At 43.1% G+C, this 22,190-nt stretch overlaps 1 protein-coding gene and 1 pseudogene across 2 annotated transcripts in view; one reads left to right on the top strand and one right to left on the bottom strand.

Annotated features, from left to right (window-relative positions):
• The first annotated feature begins 4,306 nt into the window (after nt 1-4,306).
• Nucleotides 4,307-22,190, top strand: part of SYT9 (synaptotagmin 9) — a 198,718-nt gene continuing 180,834 nt past the window's right edge. For both annotated transcript variants that reach the window (XM_059409121.1, XM_059409112.1), the window contains exon 1: nt 4,307-4,739. In XM_059409121.1, coding sequence (XP_059265104.1) covers nt 4,595-4,739 — 145 coding nt within the window. In that variant the 5' untranslated portion in view covers nt 4,307-4,594. The remainder of the gene's footprint in view (nt 4,740-22,190) is intronic.
• Nucleotides 12,163-12,541, bottom strand: LOC132011033 (ubiquitin-ribosomal protein eL40 fusion protein-like; annotated as a pseudogene).

The following is a 22,190-nucleotide window of genomic DNA, read 5'->3' as shown; positions in this document are numbered from 1 at the left end:
TAAGTATGGAAATTTAATATTCAACCCGGAAGTTCTCTCCAAAACCCCTTGCATTTAGTGAGCACTCAGTAGACATACGATTAATTGATCGGTTGATTAAATGTGATTTAACACTGAACTTTGCAGCAGACAACCCGAAGCTTGGTTCTTTGGATAGAGTGAGGGCTGAGAAAAGTGTACCTTCTTATGGGCTTCTGAATAAGGCTAGAGAAACAATGAAATGGATTCCCTCCCTCCCTCTCTTCTTCCTCCTTCCTTTTCTCTCTGTGTCTTTGTATAACTAGAGATTTTTGTTCAAGCCATTTGTTGCTACCAAAGATCAAGAATGGGATTGTTGAAACTCTTCCTTACACGTTTAATGCTTACATTCTTGTCCATAAATATGCACATTGACCCCTTTTCTTAATAAGCAGGCCCTTGGGTGCAGGTCAACCTATTTTTAACACTGAAGATGAAAGGGAGTTTAATGTGGAAGGCAAGGAAAAGTATTGGCTATTTGGAGTCTTTTCTTCTGACACCTCTTTAGCTAGTTGGCTATTTCACAACCACTGTGACACAGTCTAGCCAGTTTTGGATTTCATCATCCTTTTCTCTCTTTCCAGCATCCACAGTGACTCCAGCAGTTTCCCAGACTTGTCTAGGGTGAGGGACATCAGCCACTTTGAAAGGGAGCTCCAGGGACACAAAAACTATTACACAAAAATTACTCGGTGGCAGAAGGGACTTAGGTGTGGCCTTTTGTCAGTCATCAGAAATATGACCTCTGCTCTCTCCCCTGTCCTCATTCAGAAAAGATGAACAAATGTAGAACCACGAGTGTCTACTAAAAAGAAACAGCAGAGGAGTGCCAGGCCCTCTGACCCGGAACATTGCCTTCTGTTCCTTTTAATATACTCCTTTTATGGTGCATCTTTTACATACTGAAGCCAATAAATCTCTACTTTCTTTAATGTCGAAGAAATTGGAGTTATAATTTTGTAACAGGCAATCATAAAACTGGCAAGGAACGGCACAGCTCAAGAAGGAAGAGTAAAGCTTTTGAACATCCCAGCGCAACCTGCCAATTGGTGCAATGAAAGCGGACGCAGGGGCAAAGTCGGGCTGCCCGATACAAAATCTGCTTTAATTTCATCTCTCAGGAAAAATTCACTCCAAACAGGGCTCACAGATTTAAAAGAAGATTGGTGCCCAAGTTGAGAGAATGCTCGTCACAGGACATGATTTCGCTTCCTGTCTCCTGGTCTAGGTGATTCACAGTGCAGGCTCTAAACCAGGTGTGAGGATGATTCCTATCAGGATTAATTAAGCAGGAGGTCTGGGAGTATTTCATAGGAGCAGTAATCTCTGGGGAATAGAACAGGCTCTCCAAAAGCAAGTGCCAGTTGAATCTTACTTCGTTAGAGGCAATGACCTGGCATGGGATGGAATCAAACAAAAGGCCAAAGAATAGGAAGTTCTGCCATTAGGAATGCTGAACTATTTCCCAAGAACAGAATCTGTGTCTTGGACACAGGAGTAAGGATATGGTCTAAGAGCAGCATGAAAGACTTACAGATTTAAAAATATATATATTTCCTCCCAGCTTTATTGAGGAATAATTGGCAAATGAAGCTGGAGGGGCAGAGAGATAGGGAGAGAGAATCTCAAGCAGACTTCACGCTGAGCACAGAGCCAGAGGCAGGGCTCAGTCTCACAATCCTGAGATCAGACCTGAGTGTGTTTAGTTAGCATCTAGTACATTGTAGTAGATGCACAATAGCAACAATACAAACATATGTTAATTGAGCCCGAATTATGTGGCAGCACTATTCCAAGTATTCTAAGTATGTAATCTGTATAACAATTCATTAATGCATGTATTGGTATTATCTGAAGAGAAATCTTACGCACAAAAATTTTAAATAACTTCCGCAAGTTTCCAGAGTAACTATTCCCTCTAAATCATGAATGTCTCATTACCTGCTACATCCAAAGGGCACTTCTTAGTTTTTGTCACTGTAGGTTCTGTTGACAGTTGTTGATACTGTAGATCACTCCTCCATCAAATGTTCTTCCTCTTTTGGCCCCCATGACTCCCCTCTGTTCAATGTTTTCTTCATCACTGATGCTTTTCAATCTCTTCCTTACTGAGCCACATTTTAAATGACAGCGATCTCTCCCATTTTCCAAGCTCTCCTTGCCTGGAGAAATCCATCCAACATGACAACTCAATTTCAATATTTCTATGGCTGATTGCCAGTCTCCCCTCTCTCCTAATTCTAGGCTTCCAATTCTAAGCATTTTTCATTACTCATCACATATGACCCAGGTCAGTTTGTGAAACTTCTGGTCTTTCATTCTCTCATTCCATTGGGTGCAATCTTGTCAGTTAATACTAGAAATATTTTTCAAATTTAGATGTTCTTGACAATCAGCTACATGCTGATTTAGGCTGATCTAGGCCCTCTTTAGCCTGATCTAGGCCCTCATCATATCTTGCCTGGCTTATCAAAGTGCTTTCTTTACTGGATTTCCCATTTGCAGTTCCTCTCTGAAGTGGTCATATCAGTGGTATATTTCTGCATGCTTGAACACACACCCTTGTCCCCATCATGACTGTGGGAGCCCTAGCATCCCACTCTCTCTGGTTCCTCCTCCACTGTTTTTTCCATCCTTTCAAGGACCAGCTTCTGCTCTTCCTCCTCCAAGGGTTCCTTTCAGCTGGCTTCCTCACCTTCCTAGTTTTCCCAGGACTGAGAGTTTACTTCTCTCTTCACTCTCTGGAGTTATCTTTATAACTCTGCATTTTCTCTACTGTTCTAATATCGGATCCTTGAGGCCCCGACACCATTCGCAGCAGGATTTCAAAGCCTGTCTGTTGGGTGAACACTCTGTGGCATCCTGAAATACCTTACTGCACAGTATGATTTGCTGTGAGGTGTCCCTAGCAACAGCACGACCTATGGCTGAATGCCAGCTGTAGAGAGTCCGCGGTAATCATTTGTGTAGGGCCTGGACACTAGTTTTTCTTTTTTCTTAAAGCTAATTATTATTATTATTATTATTATTATTATTATATAATTTTATGTAATATATTTATATTACCTGATCTATGATCTAGTATATAATGTTATATATATATAACATTATATATATATACACATATAATATATAATTGTTATTATTATTACTATTATAATAATACCTTACCCTGCCTCCCCAAGTCTGAACTCAGGCAGGTGATGCCTGTCTGAGTCTCAGGTTTTTCATTACTAAAATGAGGATAAGTTATATAGACCTTGCTGGGCTATCAAGGGAATTAAATGAGATTAGATATCTAAAAGACTGTGGCAGGGGCACCTGAGTGGCTCAGTGGGTTAAGGCCCCTGCCTTCATGGGGCTCTCCGCTCAGCAGGGAGCCTGTTTCCCTTCCTCTCTCTCTGCCTGCCTCTGCCTATTTGTGATTTCTGTCTGCCAAATAAATAAAATCTTAAAAAAAAAAAAAAAAAAAAAAAGACTGTGGCATAGTGCCTCGAACCCTCTCCTGTCTGCCCCCCCCTCCCGCCTCCCCAGGAGTTCAGTACTTCGAAGTTATTTCTGGGCTTATTGCCTGAGATGCTGAAGAGGTGGGTGTGCGAGAGGTGCCCAGAGTTCCCTTCCAAAAAGCTCGGATTCTGTGATACTCTAACTTGGTGGTTATGAGAGACGCGTTGGCAATCCCCGGATTTCTAATCAGTTGTTTAGAAAACCAGCCAGGATCCTTGTCCCGGCGTCTTTTTCCAGAAGCCAATATTTGACCTTAGTTCTAACGAGCAAGCCTCCACCGTCTCCAGAACACCGCCGTGGTCTAAAAGGTCCTGCCCTTGGGAAATCCTTCCTTTGTTGGCAGATCTCGGCGCCGAACCTGCATTTGGGGATCTAGCACCCTTAGGCCCATGGTTTTTGCCCAGACGGCGCTTTTTCAAGTTCGAAGCCACCACTCGGTTCTCCAGATCGGGCGGGTGTGGTCCAAATTGTACCTCTAGCGCCACGCACCCGACGCGCGCTTTGAACACAGGCGGCGAGGGACGGTGGTGGAGGGGTTGGTTTGCCTGAGAACGGAGGGGTGGGCTGACGAGAATGCCCGGAGAGCGCCTCGCTCCCACTCTCCAAGCCTGGGCGCAGCCGCTCTGAGCGCCTAGTCCCGAGCCGAGCCCCGCGCTCCTCCAGGAGCGGGAGAGCGCCCCCCGTCCGCCGCTCGCCCGGGAGCCGGGCCCACCGGGATCCCGGCCCGCGGCGCGCGCCCCTGACCCAGCCCCGCCCCCCGGCGGCCGCGTGTGGCGGGCGGGGCGCCGGGAGAGAGGCGTGCGGGGCTGTGCGGCGCCGCCTCCCCTCTGTGCCGGGGGAGGGACGGAGCGGCCGGGCGGGAGAGAGAGAAAGCCCGACCGACCGGCTGCGGGAGAGCTGCATGCAACCGGTGGGAGGCCGGGCCAGCCGGGGAGGAGGCGCGGGCCGTTCCTCGGCGGCTCCCTGACGGCGAGCGCGGACGGCCCGGAGGCGGCGGCTCTGAGCTGGCAGGCGGAGGGTTGTCTCCCGCGCCCGCCTGCCCGGCGCGGTCCGAGGATGCGGGGGGGCGATGCCCGGGGCCAGGGACGCGCTCTGTCACCAGGCGCTGCAGCTGCTGGCCGAGCTGTGTGCCCGTGGGGCCCTGGAGCACGACAGCTGCCAGGATTTCATCTACCACCTGCGGGACCGCGCCAGACCCCGGCTCCGCGACCCAGGTGAGTGCCGCCGCCGCTGCCGGGCGCTACCGGAGGGCCCTGGGCTGGGAGTTGGGGCCGCACCGGGGCCTGGGGCAGAAGAGCGACGCGGACTGGGGCGAGGAGGGGGGTGGCCGCCGAGCTAGAGGAGGGGATCAGGGAGCGGCGCGCCGTGGCCTGATGCTGGACCCCGGCGGGGACCCCGGCGGAGGCCGAATCCAGGGGGTGGGGGCTGGGGCAGGGCTGGAGGGACCACGCCCGCCACCTGCGCTCCGGTCTCCCCGGCTTGGGGGGAGCGGCTCCCGAGCTCTGTGCTCCACTTCCCTGTTTCTGCGCTCCGGGCGAGGGGAGGCCGCGGCCGTTGCACCAGCGGTGGGAAGGGGGACGAGGCCGGAGGAAACTCTAGGAAGTTGGGAGTTGGGGACGGCCCCGGCTGCGGCTGAATCCCGCTGGGCGCTCCTCACCTTTGCTTCGGAGTGCCCATTTCCCTTCCTTGGTCTGGGGTGGGAAGGGCGGGGCGGGATCTGGCTCTGGGCCGGCAACCAGGAGCTCCGGGTCCTGGGCAGCCGGGCCTGAACCGGTTCCCAGCGGGTCGTTTGGCGTGGAGGCGGCCTGGGCCTGGGCGCCGCCGGACACACCTGGCTCGGTGGGCTGGCTGGTCGTGGCCGGGGCACCTGCAGTTATCCCTAGTGAAAGTTGCATAGCTCCTAACTTTGGAAAGTTCGTTTATTTTGGCATTTGACCAATTAAGGTTGGAAGAAGGAGTTTTAGTGGAGCCATTTGCTTTCCCTAAGGGCCCTGGGTCTCCTGCATCTCACCCACTACTGGTTACTGGAAGACACATTGCTTCCATACGTTTACTTGAGATTCTTCTTACCTGGAGAAATCATTTTCTCGAATATTCTCTCAACCTAAAAAAAAAAAAAATACTGTGTTAAAGATGGGGTGAGAAAATGGCCTTTGCCCCTGATATTCCTGTGTATAAATATTGGAAATGAGCTATTGCATTATCCAGGACAAATTTGCCTATATATTATATATATGTTATTTAAAGTCTACTTACAGGAAGGATAAGTTAGGGAATTGTTTGATTTATAAAGAGATATACACGGAGCCTGACTTAAATAACATTTCCTTGATAGCATATTCAAAATGGGTCTGTGGGGTGAAGAGAAATCATCTGCTAAAAGTTGATATCAGATTTTCCCTATTGGAAATCTGTTTCTCTATTGAAAAAGAAAGATTATTGTTTCCCATTGCCTGTGGTTACATTAATTAGGTTTATCGGATAATCCCTAATGTGTTACTTCAAAGTGCAGAATTAAGTCAAGAAATAAATGTTGATCCCAAATGATCTCCCTGGAGGTTCAATGCCCAGCCTTTGCGTGACTCATTGCTGGCTGTGATGTGCTGCAGAGCCACACATAGGAATCAGAGCTCCTTATTTTATCAGCTGGGAGTCCTGCATGATTCCTAAGGGGGCAAAGTTTTCTCCTGAAGCTGCAGGAACAAGAAAATTATTTAGTATGCTTCACCCAAAGCAAATGCTAGTGTTGAAATGTCCCACTTCCTTGCCTGTGACTGCTCCATAAGTTTCCATTGTTATCCCACATAAGGGAATAGTTGCTTTTTGGCTTTAAAAGAGAAGATGAATGAGGCCTCTTGCTGAGTCTCCTGTTTAACACTCTACATCTTTTTGGCTGATTTTATGCCTCTGCTTCTTTTCATGCATGGGCTGGATTCCATGTTCTTGGGCTTTGCTCAACCTTTGTAACCTGGCCACCCTTGAGGAAGAGTCACAGAAAAAAAAAAAAAAAAAAAAAAAAACTCCTTGCAAGAAACAAATCTGATTCCTTGGCTGAGAAAGAGCCACAGTTAAGAGAAAGCCTTTTGCTAGTCTTTGAGTTCCCGAAAGCACTGTCCTGCTTTCCTCACTGGGGCACAGTGATTTTTTGATAGCCCGTGCCCCTCTGGATCTTTAGTTTGGGTTGGAAGTAGCCTGTTCATGAGGCAGGAGTGGGGAGCACTGTGAGTGCAGGGTGAGAGGGGCTGAGGCCAAAATGCACAGCCAAAGTGCATCCTCTCTCCAGGGCACTTTAGCTCAGGCCAGAATCTCTCCTCACCTCCCTCCTTCCTCTTGTCTGCAGTAATTCCTACATTACATGCCTTTATCTCCATCCCTCTGGTGCTGTTTGATTGTCCAAACCAAGAGTGGCTTTCATTTCGAGCCCTAAAAGCTGAGTGGCTGGAGTAGCTGCATTGCACAACGATATGCATGGTGCCATGCCGTTGGCTCGTGTGAACCAGAATAAGCCCACGCCACAGCCCTGGGACATGGGTCCCTGGCACACATAGTCCTCTCTGGAAGCGGATGACTTCCTTTTCTGCAGAGGAACTCACCTGAAGGCCATGTACCAGTGCTGTCTGTCCATTGTCCGTCCATGTCTAACTCCGTGGTAGTTCAGTTTCTCAAGCTCAAATGCAGAACTTTGGCATTAAAAGAAGAAAATGGACATAATTCCCTGTGGGCAGCAGAAGGACACTGCATCTAGGATGTTTGTTCATTTTTTCAGAGGTGGACTACCCTGGGGGAACAGACCAGTGGGCTTTCTGGAAGGGTTATCCTCTGCCCAGGGTGTTACGGTGCTCCGAGGTGGGAATACAGCCCCTAGTCTTCCCTTAAAAGAGGATTTGATGAAGGGGCAATTTTTAAAAGTGAAGCTGAGTCACAGTTGGAACTGGAATGCCTCACCCAGCCTTTCATCTGTACCAACTATGGAAAGTCAAGTGCTGATCTTTAAGCTGAGTGTGGGCACTTTTTCTTTTTCCATAGGGAGCAGTTAGAATCCAACATAGTGTTTTTATGTTTTTTTCATGTATTGGCAATGTGGGGCATACACATGCTAATCCCAGAGTATAGCCTTCATGACGGAAGAGCAAGGACAGAGGTCCTGAGATGGGGTTGTCCTGGATGTGATTTAAGGAACAGTGAGTTTAAGGGTGACTTGGGAGAGAAAAAGATTGAGAATGACTAGAAATGTGGTTGAGGGCTGGAGCGGAGAGATCACGCTAAGCCTTGTCAACCTGTAGAAGGACTTCGGGTTTTAGTCCCAAGGAGAAGGAAGGGGTGGAGAAGTGGCAGCACTCTGGCTGCTTGCTGAGAAAATGCTATTGAAGATCAAGGACAAAGACAAAAACTCGTCAGGAGGCTGTTATAGTGATCCAGACAGAGTGGAAAGTGGCTTGGCCAGCGCTATCTTAATGGAAGTGGTGAGAAGTAATTGGGTTGTGCACACATTTGAAGGTAATAGTGCAAGCGAGGATTTGTTGATGGAATGGATGTGAGGGGTGAGAGAAGTAGAGATAAAGAAGACTCCAGCACTCTTTGATCCAAGTAACTCCATTTACTGCAGAAGGGAAGACTTCAGGAAGAGCAGAGTTGGGAGTGGGGAAAGAGATGAGGTTTCTATTTTAATTAAAAAAAAATGCTTTTGTACATATTAAGTGTGTGATGTCTCTTAGTTAGTTCAACAGTCACCTGAAACATGAATGTTCTTTCAATCAGCAACTGGTCTGTGCTCACATTTTGTAACTGGAGACTTCACACTCCCTCCTCAAGAGGGCCAAATGATTGTAGGACAGCATTTATTGTTAGAAGATTTTTCCTGGTATGGAATGAAGAGCTCTGTTTAACTTCCACTCGTGGACCTTGGTTGCACTCTTTTGCAGTTAAAAACAATGTTTTTTTTTTTTTCCCCCTTTGGCTATAAGGAGATAAAGATTTTAACTTTTCTTAACTTCCCATTTCCACATCTGGAAAAGGAGGAAGAATTGGATCATGTGACCTCTAGGTTTTCACCACATTTTATTATTTTCCTTGGTAAGGCTTTTCTTCTGTAGGATGCCAGCCACATTGTGCCAAGTGTTTTATGTAGGTCATTTCATTTAATCCTCATGATGTCTTCCCAAGACCTCGCTGCTCCCAATGTTCGTCTGCAGGCCAGCAGTATCAGCAGCATCTGGGAGCTTATTAGAAATGCAGACTCCCAGGCCTCACCCAGACCTACTGCATATGAACCTATGTATTCACAGGATCTCCAGGTGATTTGTAGGGATGTTCAAGTTGGAGAAATGTGGCTGAGAGAGATTTGTATGTATGGGTGAAAACTGAAGCTCAGAGCAAAACTAGCAGCAAGGCCGTGGGTTCCACAGGTTTGAGTTTAAGTCAAAGTAGCTTCTTAGGGAAACCCACCACATGTACTAAGAATCTGAGAGTTACTGTCAATGAAAATTTCCTAGGTATTTTTTCATAAGAGCCCCCTTTAGACCCACTTTGTCTATTCTGTTCTTCTATAAAGGATTTAATCTTTAACTGAAGGTTAAATTCTATGTAGTTATGAAGACTCAGCTTAGTTTATAGGTTATGCATTTTTTTGTTCAGGATACTGGGTTTATATTGGCTTTGTATTTCTAGAGATTTTTCTTCATTTTTCTGGTCTGGGTGTGAAGCAGAGCCTTATGGCTCATCATTAATGACTCCTCTTTTCAAATGGACTTTAACCCTTTTAGGAACGCTTTTTCTAGACAAATGGTTTTCAACCTGGGCTGCACATTAAAAACATTTAGGGAGCTCTGTCAAGCAAAAGTAAAACGAATGAAAAGCTACCAATGACTGAGTTTTATTCTAGACAAATTTAATCTGAATTTCTGGGGGTAGGGCCTGGTATCTATATGTTTTTTAAGTTCCTCTGTTGATTCTAAAGTGTAGCCAAGTAGAGGACAGCTGTCAAGACCATCTAGCAAAGGATGAAACCACCTAGTCTTCTCAGCTCATCTCATATCTCTTTCCTGAAAACTTGGGAAAGATGGCCTCGAAAGTCAGGGGCCTTGTAACAGTTATTAACACACACCGACCTATTCTTAACTTTCTTTTGATAATATTACTCCAAATTTTTATTTTGAATGTTCTATAAAAATATAATGAGAATCCATTATGTTCACCTGACTCGGGGGGAAAAAAAAGAACTGAGAAAATTGTGTCCAGATAGTATTTCATTAAAAGACCAGAATGTGGAACTTTCACGAATGTCACCTAGTATTGAATTAGAATGAAATCATTTATTAGAAGATGTACATATAAAATAATAATTAAATATAGTTTCTAAGGAAAAATCTTCAAAAATAATCCTCAAGACTAAATACCAGTCTTATTAAAACTTTCAAAGATAGTCAAAAGAGAGTTAACCTTAAAACACTAGGTTTTTTATGAATAGACATTGGGATGATTATGCACAATGGGATTAATTTTTAAAAATTAATGTTAATTGCAATCAGGAAATAATCTTCTAAGGAACGGGTGGCATATTGGATGCACAATATGTGAAGATAATTTGCATTTACTTCAGTGACATTTTAGGGCTTCTTCATAAATATTTTATTTAAACAAGTGTGTTTTCATCTCTGTGGGACTCTTCTGCATGGACCAGTGAGTGGTTTAGTCATGAGGTAATTATCAAGAGGGAAAAACAAAAGCAAACTGTGGTAAAAGCATTGCAGGCAGCCCTGTGGCCAGCTGCCTCTTTCAGAATAAACAATCAAAAGCACAAACTTTTTGATGTGGGCTAACCTCTTAAGGAAATATTAAGCCAGTACCTAAGGGAAATCACTTAAAATTTCCTATCATTGCTAGAGCGTAGCCATTGCTTTCGCTGTGAAACGTATTGGCACTTTTGTGTTTGTGTGTGTGTACGTGTGCTCTCCTATATGATTGGCCTGCAAAAATTCAGATTCCTTTCTTGACTGAGTTACTTGAAGGGACTAACAAGTTCACCTGCTGAATATATAGAGAAAGAGGAGGAGCTTAGCAAGAAGCATAAGTGGGAGTTGCACTCTCACTTTTAGAAGGAAAAGTATGGAGTATGCGTTTCTACTTCCTAAATGAAATCACAAATTAAGCCATACTGTGCATCGTGACTTTTTCTTCTAAGTGTTTTATTGGGTTCTAGAAACGGCTTTAAACCAAAGCAGACCATTAATGACTAGGTTTTGCAGATCTTGAAATATTCACATGTCCTTGTGCATGTACTTTATCACACAAAAACTTTTATATCAACATTGATGGAACTACACCTGAAGGGAAAAAACGAAAACTCACCCAGGAAATCCAGATGACAAAGTAGAATAAAACAAGAGCTTTAGAGTCAGAATCTGATCCTGCTCTTGCTAGTGTTATGACTTTGAGCACAGTATTTAATTCTTCAGTTGATTCATCTATAAAATGGGAGTGGAGGCTGCTGTAGCAAGGTGCCCAGACCAAGTGCTCCAGAGACTTTGGTGGCAGTGTTGTCATCTGTCACTCTTTCCTCTTAGCCGTGGTCCCTGCACATGCATATGTTTTACCCATTTGTAATGGGTAAAACAAAAGTTTCCATTCTACTTCTTTCATATGCTCATTATCTTGTCACTGCTCATGAGCTGTATATCCCTAGGCGATCTCCGTGTCTTAGTTTCCTCATCAGTAAAATGGATTGCCAGTATTCAGATAAAATATAAGACTGCCCTGTTCAATTTGAATTTTAGATGAGCAATATTGCATGGGATGGATGTAAACTAAATGCCTGTTATTTATCTGAAATTCAAATTGAACTGTGCACTTATATTTTTATATGCTAAATCTGGAAACCCTATTTAGTACCTATCTCATAATGCATGTGAAATACTTACCATAGGGGTGGCTGCGTGGCCCAGTCAGTTAAATGTCTGACTCTTGATCTCAGCTCAGTTCTTGATCTCAGGGTCATGAGTTCAAGCCCCACATTGGGATCAATCCTGGGTGTGGAACCTACTCAAAAAAAAAAAAAAATTACCATAGTACCTAGCACTTAGTAAATGCTCAATAAAAACTAACCATTATTACTATTATTGTATTTTTTCCATGATGAACAGTCATTGTGAAATTTTTAGGATAACTGTATATCTATATTTCTGAAGAGTAGGCAAATCTTTTTCATTTAATCATGTTTTGGGGGGCATTTCCAGCTTCTAATTTTTTATTACCTAAAAATACTGGGATGTATCTGTGGTATCCTACTCCGTTCGGGAAAATTTCTTCCCTTCCCTTTACCTTTCTTTTTTCCTTTTCCTCCTATCCTTCCTTCCCTTCTATCCTTCCTTCCATCCCTCTCTCCCTCCCTCTTCCCTTCTCTCCTTCCCTCCCTCTCCCCCTTCCCTGTCCCCTCTCTGCTTCCCTCCATCCCCCCCTTCCCACCCTTCCTAACTGCTTTCCTTCCCCACCTCCCTTCCTCTCTTCCTTTCCCTCTTCCCCTCCCTCCCTTCCTTACTTCCTTCTCTGGTCTATGAAAAAGAAACTATATCATGGCCCCAGGGCCTTGGGGCTTTGGCAGAAGGCTGCCCTTCCAGTAAAAGAAGAACCAGTGAAGGGGCCTTATTTGACCTTCTTCTTGGGGTGCAGGGAGTTGGTGTGCCCACACTTCTTCTTGTGTGACAGTGCAAAAGTGCAGGTGAGCCCAACACTTAAGGCAAATCATCTTGTGGCAGTTGTATTTCTGGGCCAGCTGGCGGAGGGAAGGCTCAATGATGCCATCCTGCAGGCCAAGCACCAAGTGCAGGGTGGACTCTTTCTGGATACTGTAGTCTGAGAGTGTAGCCATCCTCCTGCTGTTTGCCTGCAAGAATCAGATGAGGCTGGTGAGGTGGGATGCCCTCTCTGTCTTGGATTTTGGCATTGACATCCTCAGTGGTGTCACTGGACTCAGCCCCAAGGATGATGATCTTGCCCTCGGGGTCTTCGCAAAGATCTGCATCTCAACATCTGCCACAAGACCATGGCCACCAATCTGCACCTTCACCTCCTTAAAGAGGAAGAGGTGGAAAATTTCTTAATGGGAAGTTATCAGCAATGGGTTCAAATTGCTTTCCTGTATGTTGTCAACCTTAAAAATAGATGCTTCTAGTTATTTCACCAGCAAAAGATGGGTTTATTCAGGAATAAAAGAGAATTGCCATCTGGGACGAACAAGCTTTGGCAAAACCATAGGAAGTCTGGAGAACAAAGGTACACTTTCTAAGGAGGGAAGGTGTCAGTTGGGAAGGCTGTTAGAAACTCAAAGTCCACTGGAGTAAACTGGGTTCCAAGTGCCGTGGCTTCCCATTGGCTGAGCCATTGAGTGGGTGGGAGGATAGGAAAGCATGTCTGCGTCAGCTGGGACAGTAAAGTAGCATCCATGTGCAGGGTCAAGTCCATCTCTTCCTATTGGGTCTGCTGTCAGTTAAGAGTGGTAGCGTGGCAGGGTGTGGGAGCACCCTTCCCAAACCTCCTGACTCCATTTTAGGAAGGTTTCCCACTATTAATTTTCACAAGATTTATGCCAACTATCCCTGCTACGATTCAACAATATATCCACTAGCATTTAGGTGGTGGTAATAATGTGAACAAAAACTTGCTAATGTAACAAGTTTTAAGTGACTAACTGGTTCAATTTGCATTTTTTTTTTTTTTTTTTTGCTGGTGGTGGTGGGATTGAATATTTTTAATACTTTAAAACTACGTATATTTCTTATGTGAAATTTCTGTTTTTACTATCATGCAGCAGTTTATTTTTTGAGAATCTTAATGTTTTTATTGCTAATTTGCATTATTTGGAATATAAATATTCTGTCAGATTAGCTCACAGAAAGATTAGGTCACTGTACAGTAATGAGCTCTCATTGCCTGACTACAATCAATCTTTATACTAGACTGCCTTTTAAAGTTTTAAGGGAGCGTCAACAAATAGGGATTCATTGTAATACTCTTTTTTGGGGGGGAGAAGTTAAGCTTTAATTGAGTACTGTTGAGAATTTAGAGTTTTTCACATTCTACCCATGAGGGCAAAGAAAACATTGACACAGTGTAACATTCTTTCCAATGCAAAGTACTGCCTTTTTTACGTGAAATATGAAAAAAAATTTAATATAACTTGGATCTCTTTTTCTCTGTGTTCTCTTTCCCTCTTTCCAACTCCTTCTTCCCTCCTAGCACTTAGGAAGCCTTACGCTAGCCACACTGACCAGATCACTCTTTTCTAATTATAATTAAGTTAAATTAAGAAGACATTGGATTGCCTCATAATTGCCAGGTACTAGGTTAGGCATCAGTAATTCAAAGATCCATTAGACGTGGTTACTGCCCCTATGGAATTGAGATAAAACAGCAATTAAAATTAATAAAATGAAGACAGGAAGGGAGATATATATGGGACACAGTACAGGGAAAGAGAAGAGAAGTAGTTAGCTGGCTTGAGTGGATTTGCAGAGGATTCCTAAAGAAGTTGATTCTTGGGTGGAGCCCTTTGCCTAGAACGTGTGGGTGGAAAGGACATTCTAGGAATTTATAAAGGTCCTATGACAGAAAGGATGGATCTTTGGTAGTAATGGTAAGTGAAGTATGTGTTGGGACTGTTGAGGGATGAGTCTGTTCAAATGAACACTGGTCAGATCGTGGAAATCTTGTATGCCACTGTCAAAGTCCTGCAGAAGACATAGAAATCGTGAAAGAAGTACAGTTTACTGAGTAATGAGTTTAATGAGTCCAAAGGACCCATTCTCAGCAGAGTACTCTGGGAGATTTCAGGATGAGGGAAGTTCTGTGAGTGCACATTTCAAGTCTTTGTGGTTCCTTGAGAAACAAGAAATAAGCTTAAGTTGGTGGTGATGATGCTCTTCCTGTCCAAGGGAAGTTGCTGAGAGATGAGAATCACTGAATGGGAGATCACCTATTTTAGATCCCCAGTCATGTTACTCTGAAACTCAGGTATAATTACCTCACATAATTGCCTTTAGCAAGTTTAGTCATCTGGTTCAAACATCTGGGCTCCAGATATAATTTCAGACGACGCCAACAGTGACATCTTGCTTCCTCGTCTGTTTATTTAATAATGAAAAAGCAAAGTGTTCAGTTGCATTGCAACTACTCGGTTTGTGGATATGCACAGTCTGTTTTCTCTGATGTTATAGGGCTCAGGAGGGAGTAAGCATGGCAGGCCTGCCTTGTGCCTACCAAGCCAGGCTGTGGAGAGGGTTCTTTATTTTATGTACAGAGGCTGCCAAGTAATGGGCACAGCAGACCCATTGAAGGGTTTTTTTTTTTTTTAAGATTTTATTTATTTATTTGACAGAGAGAAATCACAAGTAGATGGAGAGGCAGGCAGAGAGAGAGAGAGGGAAGCAGGCTCTCCGCTGAGCAGAGAGCCCGATGCGGGACTCGATCCCAGGACTCTGAGATCATGACCTGAGCCGAAGGCAGTGGCTTAACCCACTGAGCCACCCAGGCGCCCCCCATTGAAGGGTTTTAAGCTGAAAGTGAAGGTAAACAGATTTATCTTCTACTAATTATATCACTCTGGAGACAAAATGAAGGTTGACTGGAGAGATCACGATTGGAGATGCCATTTTCTTACTCATCAAGTGATTTGATTATTGAGCATCTCCTGTGTGCAAGGCTCTGTTCTAGGTAGGGTACATATCTACATACCTAGATACAGCATTGTACATATAGTATGGAATCAAACAAAATGAAAAGCTTGCTCTTGTGGAACTTGCATGTTGCTGAAAGGAAAATGATAATGCATAAATAAATTAACTAATTACATAGTATGTTAGATGGTAATAAATGCTAAGGAGGAAAAAAAAAAAAACATGTAAAGAGCACAGGTGTGGGGACCAAAATGGCATCACTGAGAAGTTGATGAGTAGAGGTCACAAGGAGATGACAAGGGTAGGGCATGCACAAGTCAGGGGAAGAACATTCCAGGCAGGGGAACAGCTTGTTTAAAGGTCCTGAGACAGGCACATGCCAGGTTTTAGCCAGGGGCAAGAAAGAGAGACATAGTAGGTGAGGTTGGAAGGGTGATGGCAGGGTGATCATAGGGCCCTCTACGCCATTGTAATGAACATGACTTTTACTCAGAGTAAGATGGGAAATCAATGGAAAGCAGAGCAGTAATAATAGCTGCCTTAAGAATAGAAAGGATCACTCTGACCAGACTGTAGAATACTAAGGGTGGAGTCAGGAAGTGATGTGACCTTATAATCATTTATGTGGGAGATAATGGTGGCTCGGACCAGAGTGATGGCCTTAGAGATAGTGAATAGTGGTCAGACTCCAGGCAGCTTGAAGGTAGAGCTGACAGGATTTACCAATAGGTGGATGTAGGGTGTAAAAGAGAAAGGAATCAGAATGACTCCTGAAACTTTGGCCTGAGCAAGGGAGTAGAAGTGTAAGAGATTTAAGTTTGAGTGGAATGATTAAGGGCTTAGTTTTGGATGTGTTATGTTGGAAATGCTTATTAGTGAATCAGTTGGGACTACAGATTAGTAAACTGGATAGATGAACCGGGAGTTGAGGAAAGATGGCTGGACTGCTGATATAAATGGGAGCATTGTAGGCATTGAGATGACATTTAAAATGAGTCTGGCTAGAATGATCTAGGAAGACAGAGGAGAGAAGAGGACCAGCACTGAATTCTGCAGCTCTCCAATACTAAGAGGATGGTGACAGGTTGAGGAACCAGCAAAAGAAAACTAATAAAGATGAACCAGAAAATTCAAGAGTGTTGACCTGAAAGCCAAAATGAAAAGCCAAGAAAGTGGTGTATCAAAGAAAAGGGCATAAAAGTTGTGTCCATGCTGCCATTAGGTCAAGTAGAATGAACACTGAGTACTGAGCCATATGAGTACATAGGGGCCATCGGAAGTGATTTTGATAAGCAGCTTTAGTGAAGAGGCAGAGATAACAGCCTGCTTGGAGTGGCTATACGAGGAATTGACTGGCAAAAGTGGGGCATATAGTGAATATAGACTATTTCAAGTTTTTCTGTAGATAGCAGAGAAATGAGTAAGTAGTTGGTAAGGGAAATGAGATCAGAGGTTTTTTGTTTTTATTTTTGTTTTAAATTGTAAAAGAGAACATCACTAATGTGATGGGAATGATCTAGTGGAAAACAAAAATACATGATATAGGACAAAGGAGGACAATAATTGAAGCAGTATTCTTGAGTGGGTATTGAGATATCCTTCCTAGGTGCTCAAGAAAAAAGGGTAGCCTGTAGTTAAGCATTTAGGAACTATCAGCATCCAGATGATATTTAAAGCTAAGAGACTAGATGAACTTACCAAGACATGAATGAAGATTAAAAAAAGAAGAAGTCAAACAACTAGTTAGAGGTTAGGGAGATGAGAAGGAACCAACAAAACAGACAGAAAAAGATCAGCAAGGACAGTGGGAGAAAAATCAAGAGTATGGTGGCCTGGAAGTGCAGAAAGTATTCCTGGAAGGAGGAAGTGATCCTTCTTGTGAAATGTAGTTGAAAGGTCAAGTAAGATGAGAACCCAGGACTGATGATTACATTTAACAACATGTAGCTTCACTGGTGACCTTGAACTGAGGGATTCTGAAGGAGTTGTGGGCAAATGGAGTTAGTGATAGTCTGGCTACAGTCTCTTTAGGAAAAAATAAGAAAAATTGAAGAGAACATATACTACATTTTTGAGTTTTATTGTGAAAGAAAATGGAAGAGAAGATAAGTCAAAAGATGGTTTTTAAAGAGAGGAAAAAATAATTACATATTCATAATTATGTAATTTGTAATTGGATGCTAGAGAGAAGTTAAAAATCATGCAGAGGATGTCTCCTCAGGCAAGGGAAACAAAAGCAAAAATAACCTGTTGGGATTCTAACAGAATAAAAAGCTTTTGCACCATGAAAGAAACCATCAACAAAACAAAAAAGCAGCCCACTAAATAGGAGAAGATATTTGCGATTGATATATTTGATATTGGTATTTATTGATATTTTGATGTATCCAAAAGTAGATGGAGAACTTATGAAACTCAATGCCAAAAAACAAAAACAAAACTGAAAAAGTCCACCAAAATCTGTGAAAATAGGCAGAGGACATGAAAGATATTTTTCCAAAAAAGACATCCAGATGGCCAACAGACATGAAAAGGTATTTAACACTGCTTATTGTCAAGGCAAATGCAAATCAAAATCACAATGAGATGTCACCTTACACCTGTCAGAATGGCTAATATCAGTAAGATAAGAAATAGCAAGTGTCGGCGAAGTTGTGGCAAAAAAGGAACCCTCATGCACTATTGATGGGAACGTAAGCTGGTGCAGCCACTGTGGAAAACAGTATGGCAGTTCCTCAAAAAATTTAAGATGAATTACGTACGATCTAGTAATTCTAATACTGAGTATTTGCCCAAAGGAAAAAGAGACACTTAGTTCATAAAGATATATGCATGCCTATTTTTATTGCAGCATTATTTACAACAGCTAAGATAGGGAAGCAACCCAAGTATCCATCCATAGATGAATGGATAGAGAAGACATGGTACATGTACACACACTGAAATATTACTCAACCAAAAAAAAGAATGAGACCTTGATATTTGCATCAATGTGGATGGATCTAGAGGGTAAAATCCTAAGTGAAATAAGTCAGAGAAAGACGATGGCCAGGTGATTTCACTCATATGTGGAATTCAAGAAACAAATGAACTAACAAAGAAAAAAAACAGAAAAAGTCTTAAATATAGAGAACAAACTGATGGTTATCAGAGGGGGGGATGGGTAGGGGGATGGGTAAAATTGGTAAAGAGGATCAAGAGGACCCTTAATTGTGATGAGCACTGAGGAATGTATAGAATTGTTGAATCAGCATATTGACTAATATAACAGTGCATGTTAATTATACTTCAATTAAAAAAAAAAAGAAAAAAGAATGATGTAGGGGATTGAATTTCCTGAGCAATGTACTTGAGTAGGTGGGTCTTTCAACAGTACATTCATTGTCAAGGAGTCAGGGCAGAGTATATGAGCCCTGGTGGGCAGATATAGTTTGGAGATCATAAAGAAGTTTGTCTTACGATTGCTCTTCCATTATTAGTGAAAAGGAAGCAGCAAGGTTACCAGCTGAGAGTGAGCATAGGGTGAGAGGTAAAAATAGGAGAGGTGTAAATGAAAGGCCAGAAGATGGGAGAGTGAGTGGATCAGAGAAGAGCAGTGTCATTGCCGGGCATCATTAAGGGCCCACTTGAAGGTAGTGATCTTGAACTTAAAGTGACATTCACCACCACTACAGGCTTGCATGTTTTCCCCCACATGCACCTGTGTTTGTGCAGGCATGAAGAGACAGTGGTTGTGTTTAAGAAGGGTCACACTGATATAGGACAGTGAGAGAGGGGCAAAAGAATTGAGGGATTATAGAATGGAGGGATTGGGATGGTTGACTCTGAAATCTCATCTGAGTAAAGAGGGAGAAGTGGACATGTGGAAGTAGTGAAGAGTTGTTGGGATTAGAGGCTTGTAGGCCCTCTGGTGTGGGATGATTATTGGGAACGCAGTGAAGAGGAGGGTCTGCAGTGGCTGGTATAACCAGGTCCAAGGTGTGATTGTGGAGTGAGGTCCTACGGTAGCATGAAGGACAAGTTACTAAAGGAGACAGGGATAAGAACAGAAAGACTGTGGTTTGGGAAGTATTGAATTAACCACAGGTTAAGATGAATGTAGTGCTGGAGAGAGTGACTACAAGCCAGGAATGGGGGTAGGGGGAGTGGGAAAGTAGCCTGAGGAATGTAGACATCTGTGACAAAGATGGGCCGCAGTGGTGGAGTGGTACAGTGAGGCCCTATGAGGTTCAGAGCTGGGGATTTTGGAGAAATACCAGAAGTAGTAGACTATTAGTATTTGTCTAGGCAGAAATGTTGAAGGAATGTTTTAAGGTGATGGAGTTGGAGACAAGAGGGTTGATGTAAAACATATTTAAGGGGTAAAACTAATCAGTACACCAATACGAAGTAGAAGGATCCTAATTCTCCAAGTTTTGGCATAAGCACCTGGGAGGATGGTCATGTGATTTATTAGGTTTATGACAAGAAGTTGAGAATGGTTAAAAAAAAAAAGTTTTGTTTTTTTTTTTAAAGATTTTATTTATTTGGGTGGGGAGATTACAGAGAGAGGGAGAAGCTGACTCCCTGCTGAGCAGAGAGACAGATGCGGGGCTTGATCCCAGGACCCTGAGATCATGACCTGAGCCGAAGGCAGCTGCTTAACCCCGACTGAGCCACCCAGGTGCCCCTTGAGCATGTTTTATGGGGGAAAAAAATAAAATTAATTTTAAATGCATTAAGTTTGAGGATGTACAGGAGATCTGATGCAAACATCCAGGACAGTTGACTGGTGGACCTTAGGGAGGAAGACACTAGAAATCAGGGAGGGTGAGGATTGGTTGAATGCTAAGGCTCCTTCCAACTTAAAGGGTTTGGGGAAATGATTCTCAGTTCCGGCTGTGCATCAGAATCAACTGCAGGAACTTTTGAAGACAATTGCGCAGTTCCTGACTGACTAAATCAGAATCTTTAGGGGTGATTCCTAAAGTACCCCTACACATAAGTCTGGTATGCATTTGGGGTTGCAAATGACATGCATTTATGGTCTTTATGGATTGAAATTATTTTTTACAACCCCATTGTCAAAAGTAAATGCTTCAACCATCCATATAAAACTGTTACATTAGGCAAGGAAATCCAAACATGGAAATGCTTTTACTATCTATCATTGATCCTTCTTTTTTCTATTTTTTTTTTAACCACAGTGGGAGTTATCTCAGATTATATTAGTACAGCTGCTGTTGGCACAACTAATAATACATTCTGTAGAAAATCTTGCCATAGGATGTAACTGTAGCACCCTGGTACTAACTAAAATCATGGTCTTCTTTATTGCTAGACATGTAATGTGATTACCACTTATTTTTAACTTAGATAGCCATACTCTAAATAAGCTCTCTAAAAGCTTGAGCTAGGCTGTGAGCTTAGAGAAGACCATGGTGCTTGATTGCTGCAGTCTGTCCCTTGTTCTTGCCGATATGTTCCTTTCCTATCAGAAAAACCTGGGGAACAAAGAAAGAGGCATAAATGAGGGGCCACATTTGAACCACTTTTAACACATTATGCTGAAAATCTCAGGTCAAACCTATTTTCAATTGTGATTTTTTTTTTTCAAATAATATGAATGCCAATTGATAGCATCACTGAGCGAGCTCTAAAGGCTTCCCCGGTTATTTCAGAAGAAGGAGACTGTTGTTTGCTCTTCTGTAATCTGTTCCACCACGACTGCTACTTGAGATTTAATGTCACTAATATACTGAATTTATAGGTCATCCTTCTTCTGGGGCTTTTAAAGTACTTTGTGTGTATTACTTTAATTTTGAGGTAGCCAAAACTCATCATGTTATGGAAGCTATTTCAGAGAGAGTCTACAAAGAGAGCTAGAAAATCCCCCAAAGTATTTCTTTTTCCTTTCCTCACGCTGTTGGGAGAAGCATCCTTTGATTCTAACTCCAAACTGCTTCTGAGGCCATTTCTGTGTGGATTACTACAGGCTTCTCTGGGGGCATTGAATCCCCATAGGTGCAGTTTGAGAGGATACACTCAGTAGGCCAATAAAGATTAAAATCACAGCTCTTTTTCATTATATTCGGGGTTTTTTTTTAATCTTTTAATTTTTATATTGTCTTACACGTCAGTAACTCAATCACAGTGTTCTTCCCAGTGCCTCAGTATGTGGGAAATGGAAAGTTGAATTGGATAGATTCATGAAAGGAGGGCCCCATAGCATATGTCTTGATAGTAAAAGGTGATGTTTTAGGGCTTGCAGTGACAGCCCTAAGGACAGTCATCAGATTTGATCTGGGGAATGTATGGAAGTGGGTGTTAAATAGTGGCCTTAATGATGCAGCTTAGAACATGGGGAAATGTCAGAGGAGGATCAGAGTTGGATGTCCACTACCTGATTTTTAAATGTTCAGGAAATGGTTTCATTGAAAATCTTAAAATAGCAAGTGCAAGACATCTGTGGATTTTTTAAAAAAGATTTTATTATTTATTTTGTGTGAGAGAGAGAAAGAACAGGAGCGGGGGGTGGAGAAGGGGTAAAGGGAGAGGGAAAAAATCTTGAGGAGACTCCAGGCTTGGCATGGAACCAGATGTGGGGCTGGATCTCACAACCCTGAGGCTATGACCTCAGCCAAAATCAAGAGGCGGATGCTTAAATAATTAAGCCACCCAGGCACCCCCTGTAGATTTTATGTTATCTTTTTTTTTGCTCTTTTTCTAAGGCCTCATGCTAATCAAACTAACATTCCTGTAATAAACACACTGCAGGGGTGCCTGGGTGGCTCAGTGGGTTAAGCCTCTGCCTTCGGCTCAGGTCATGGTCTCAGGGTCCTGAGATCAAGCCCCACATTGGGCTCTCTGCTCAGCAGGGAGCCTGCTTCCCCCCATTTCTCTGCCTGCCTCTCTGGCTATTTGTGATCTCTCTCTCTCAAATAAATAAAATCTTAAATAAATAAACACACTGCATATGACCTAAAATTCATCAAATAAGACTTATTTTAGCTTGGTAAT

The sequence above is a fragment of the Mustela nigripes genome, chromosome 1, assembly GCF_022355385.1.
Source record: "Mustela nigripes isolate SB6536 chromosome 1, MUSNIG.SB6536, whole genome shotgun sequence".
NCBI lineage: Eukaryota > Metazoa > Chordata > Mammalia > Carnivora > Mustelidae > Mustela > Mustela nigripes.
The sequence above is the reverse complement of the archived record's forward strand: the minus strand, read 5'-3'. Positions and strand labels throughout refer to the sequence as shown.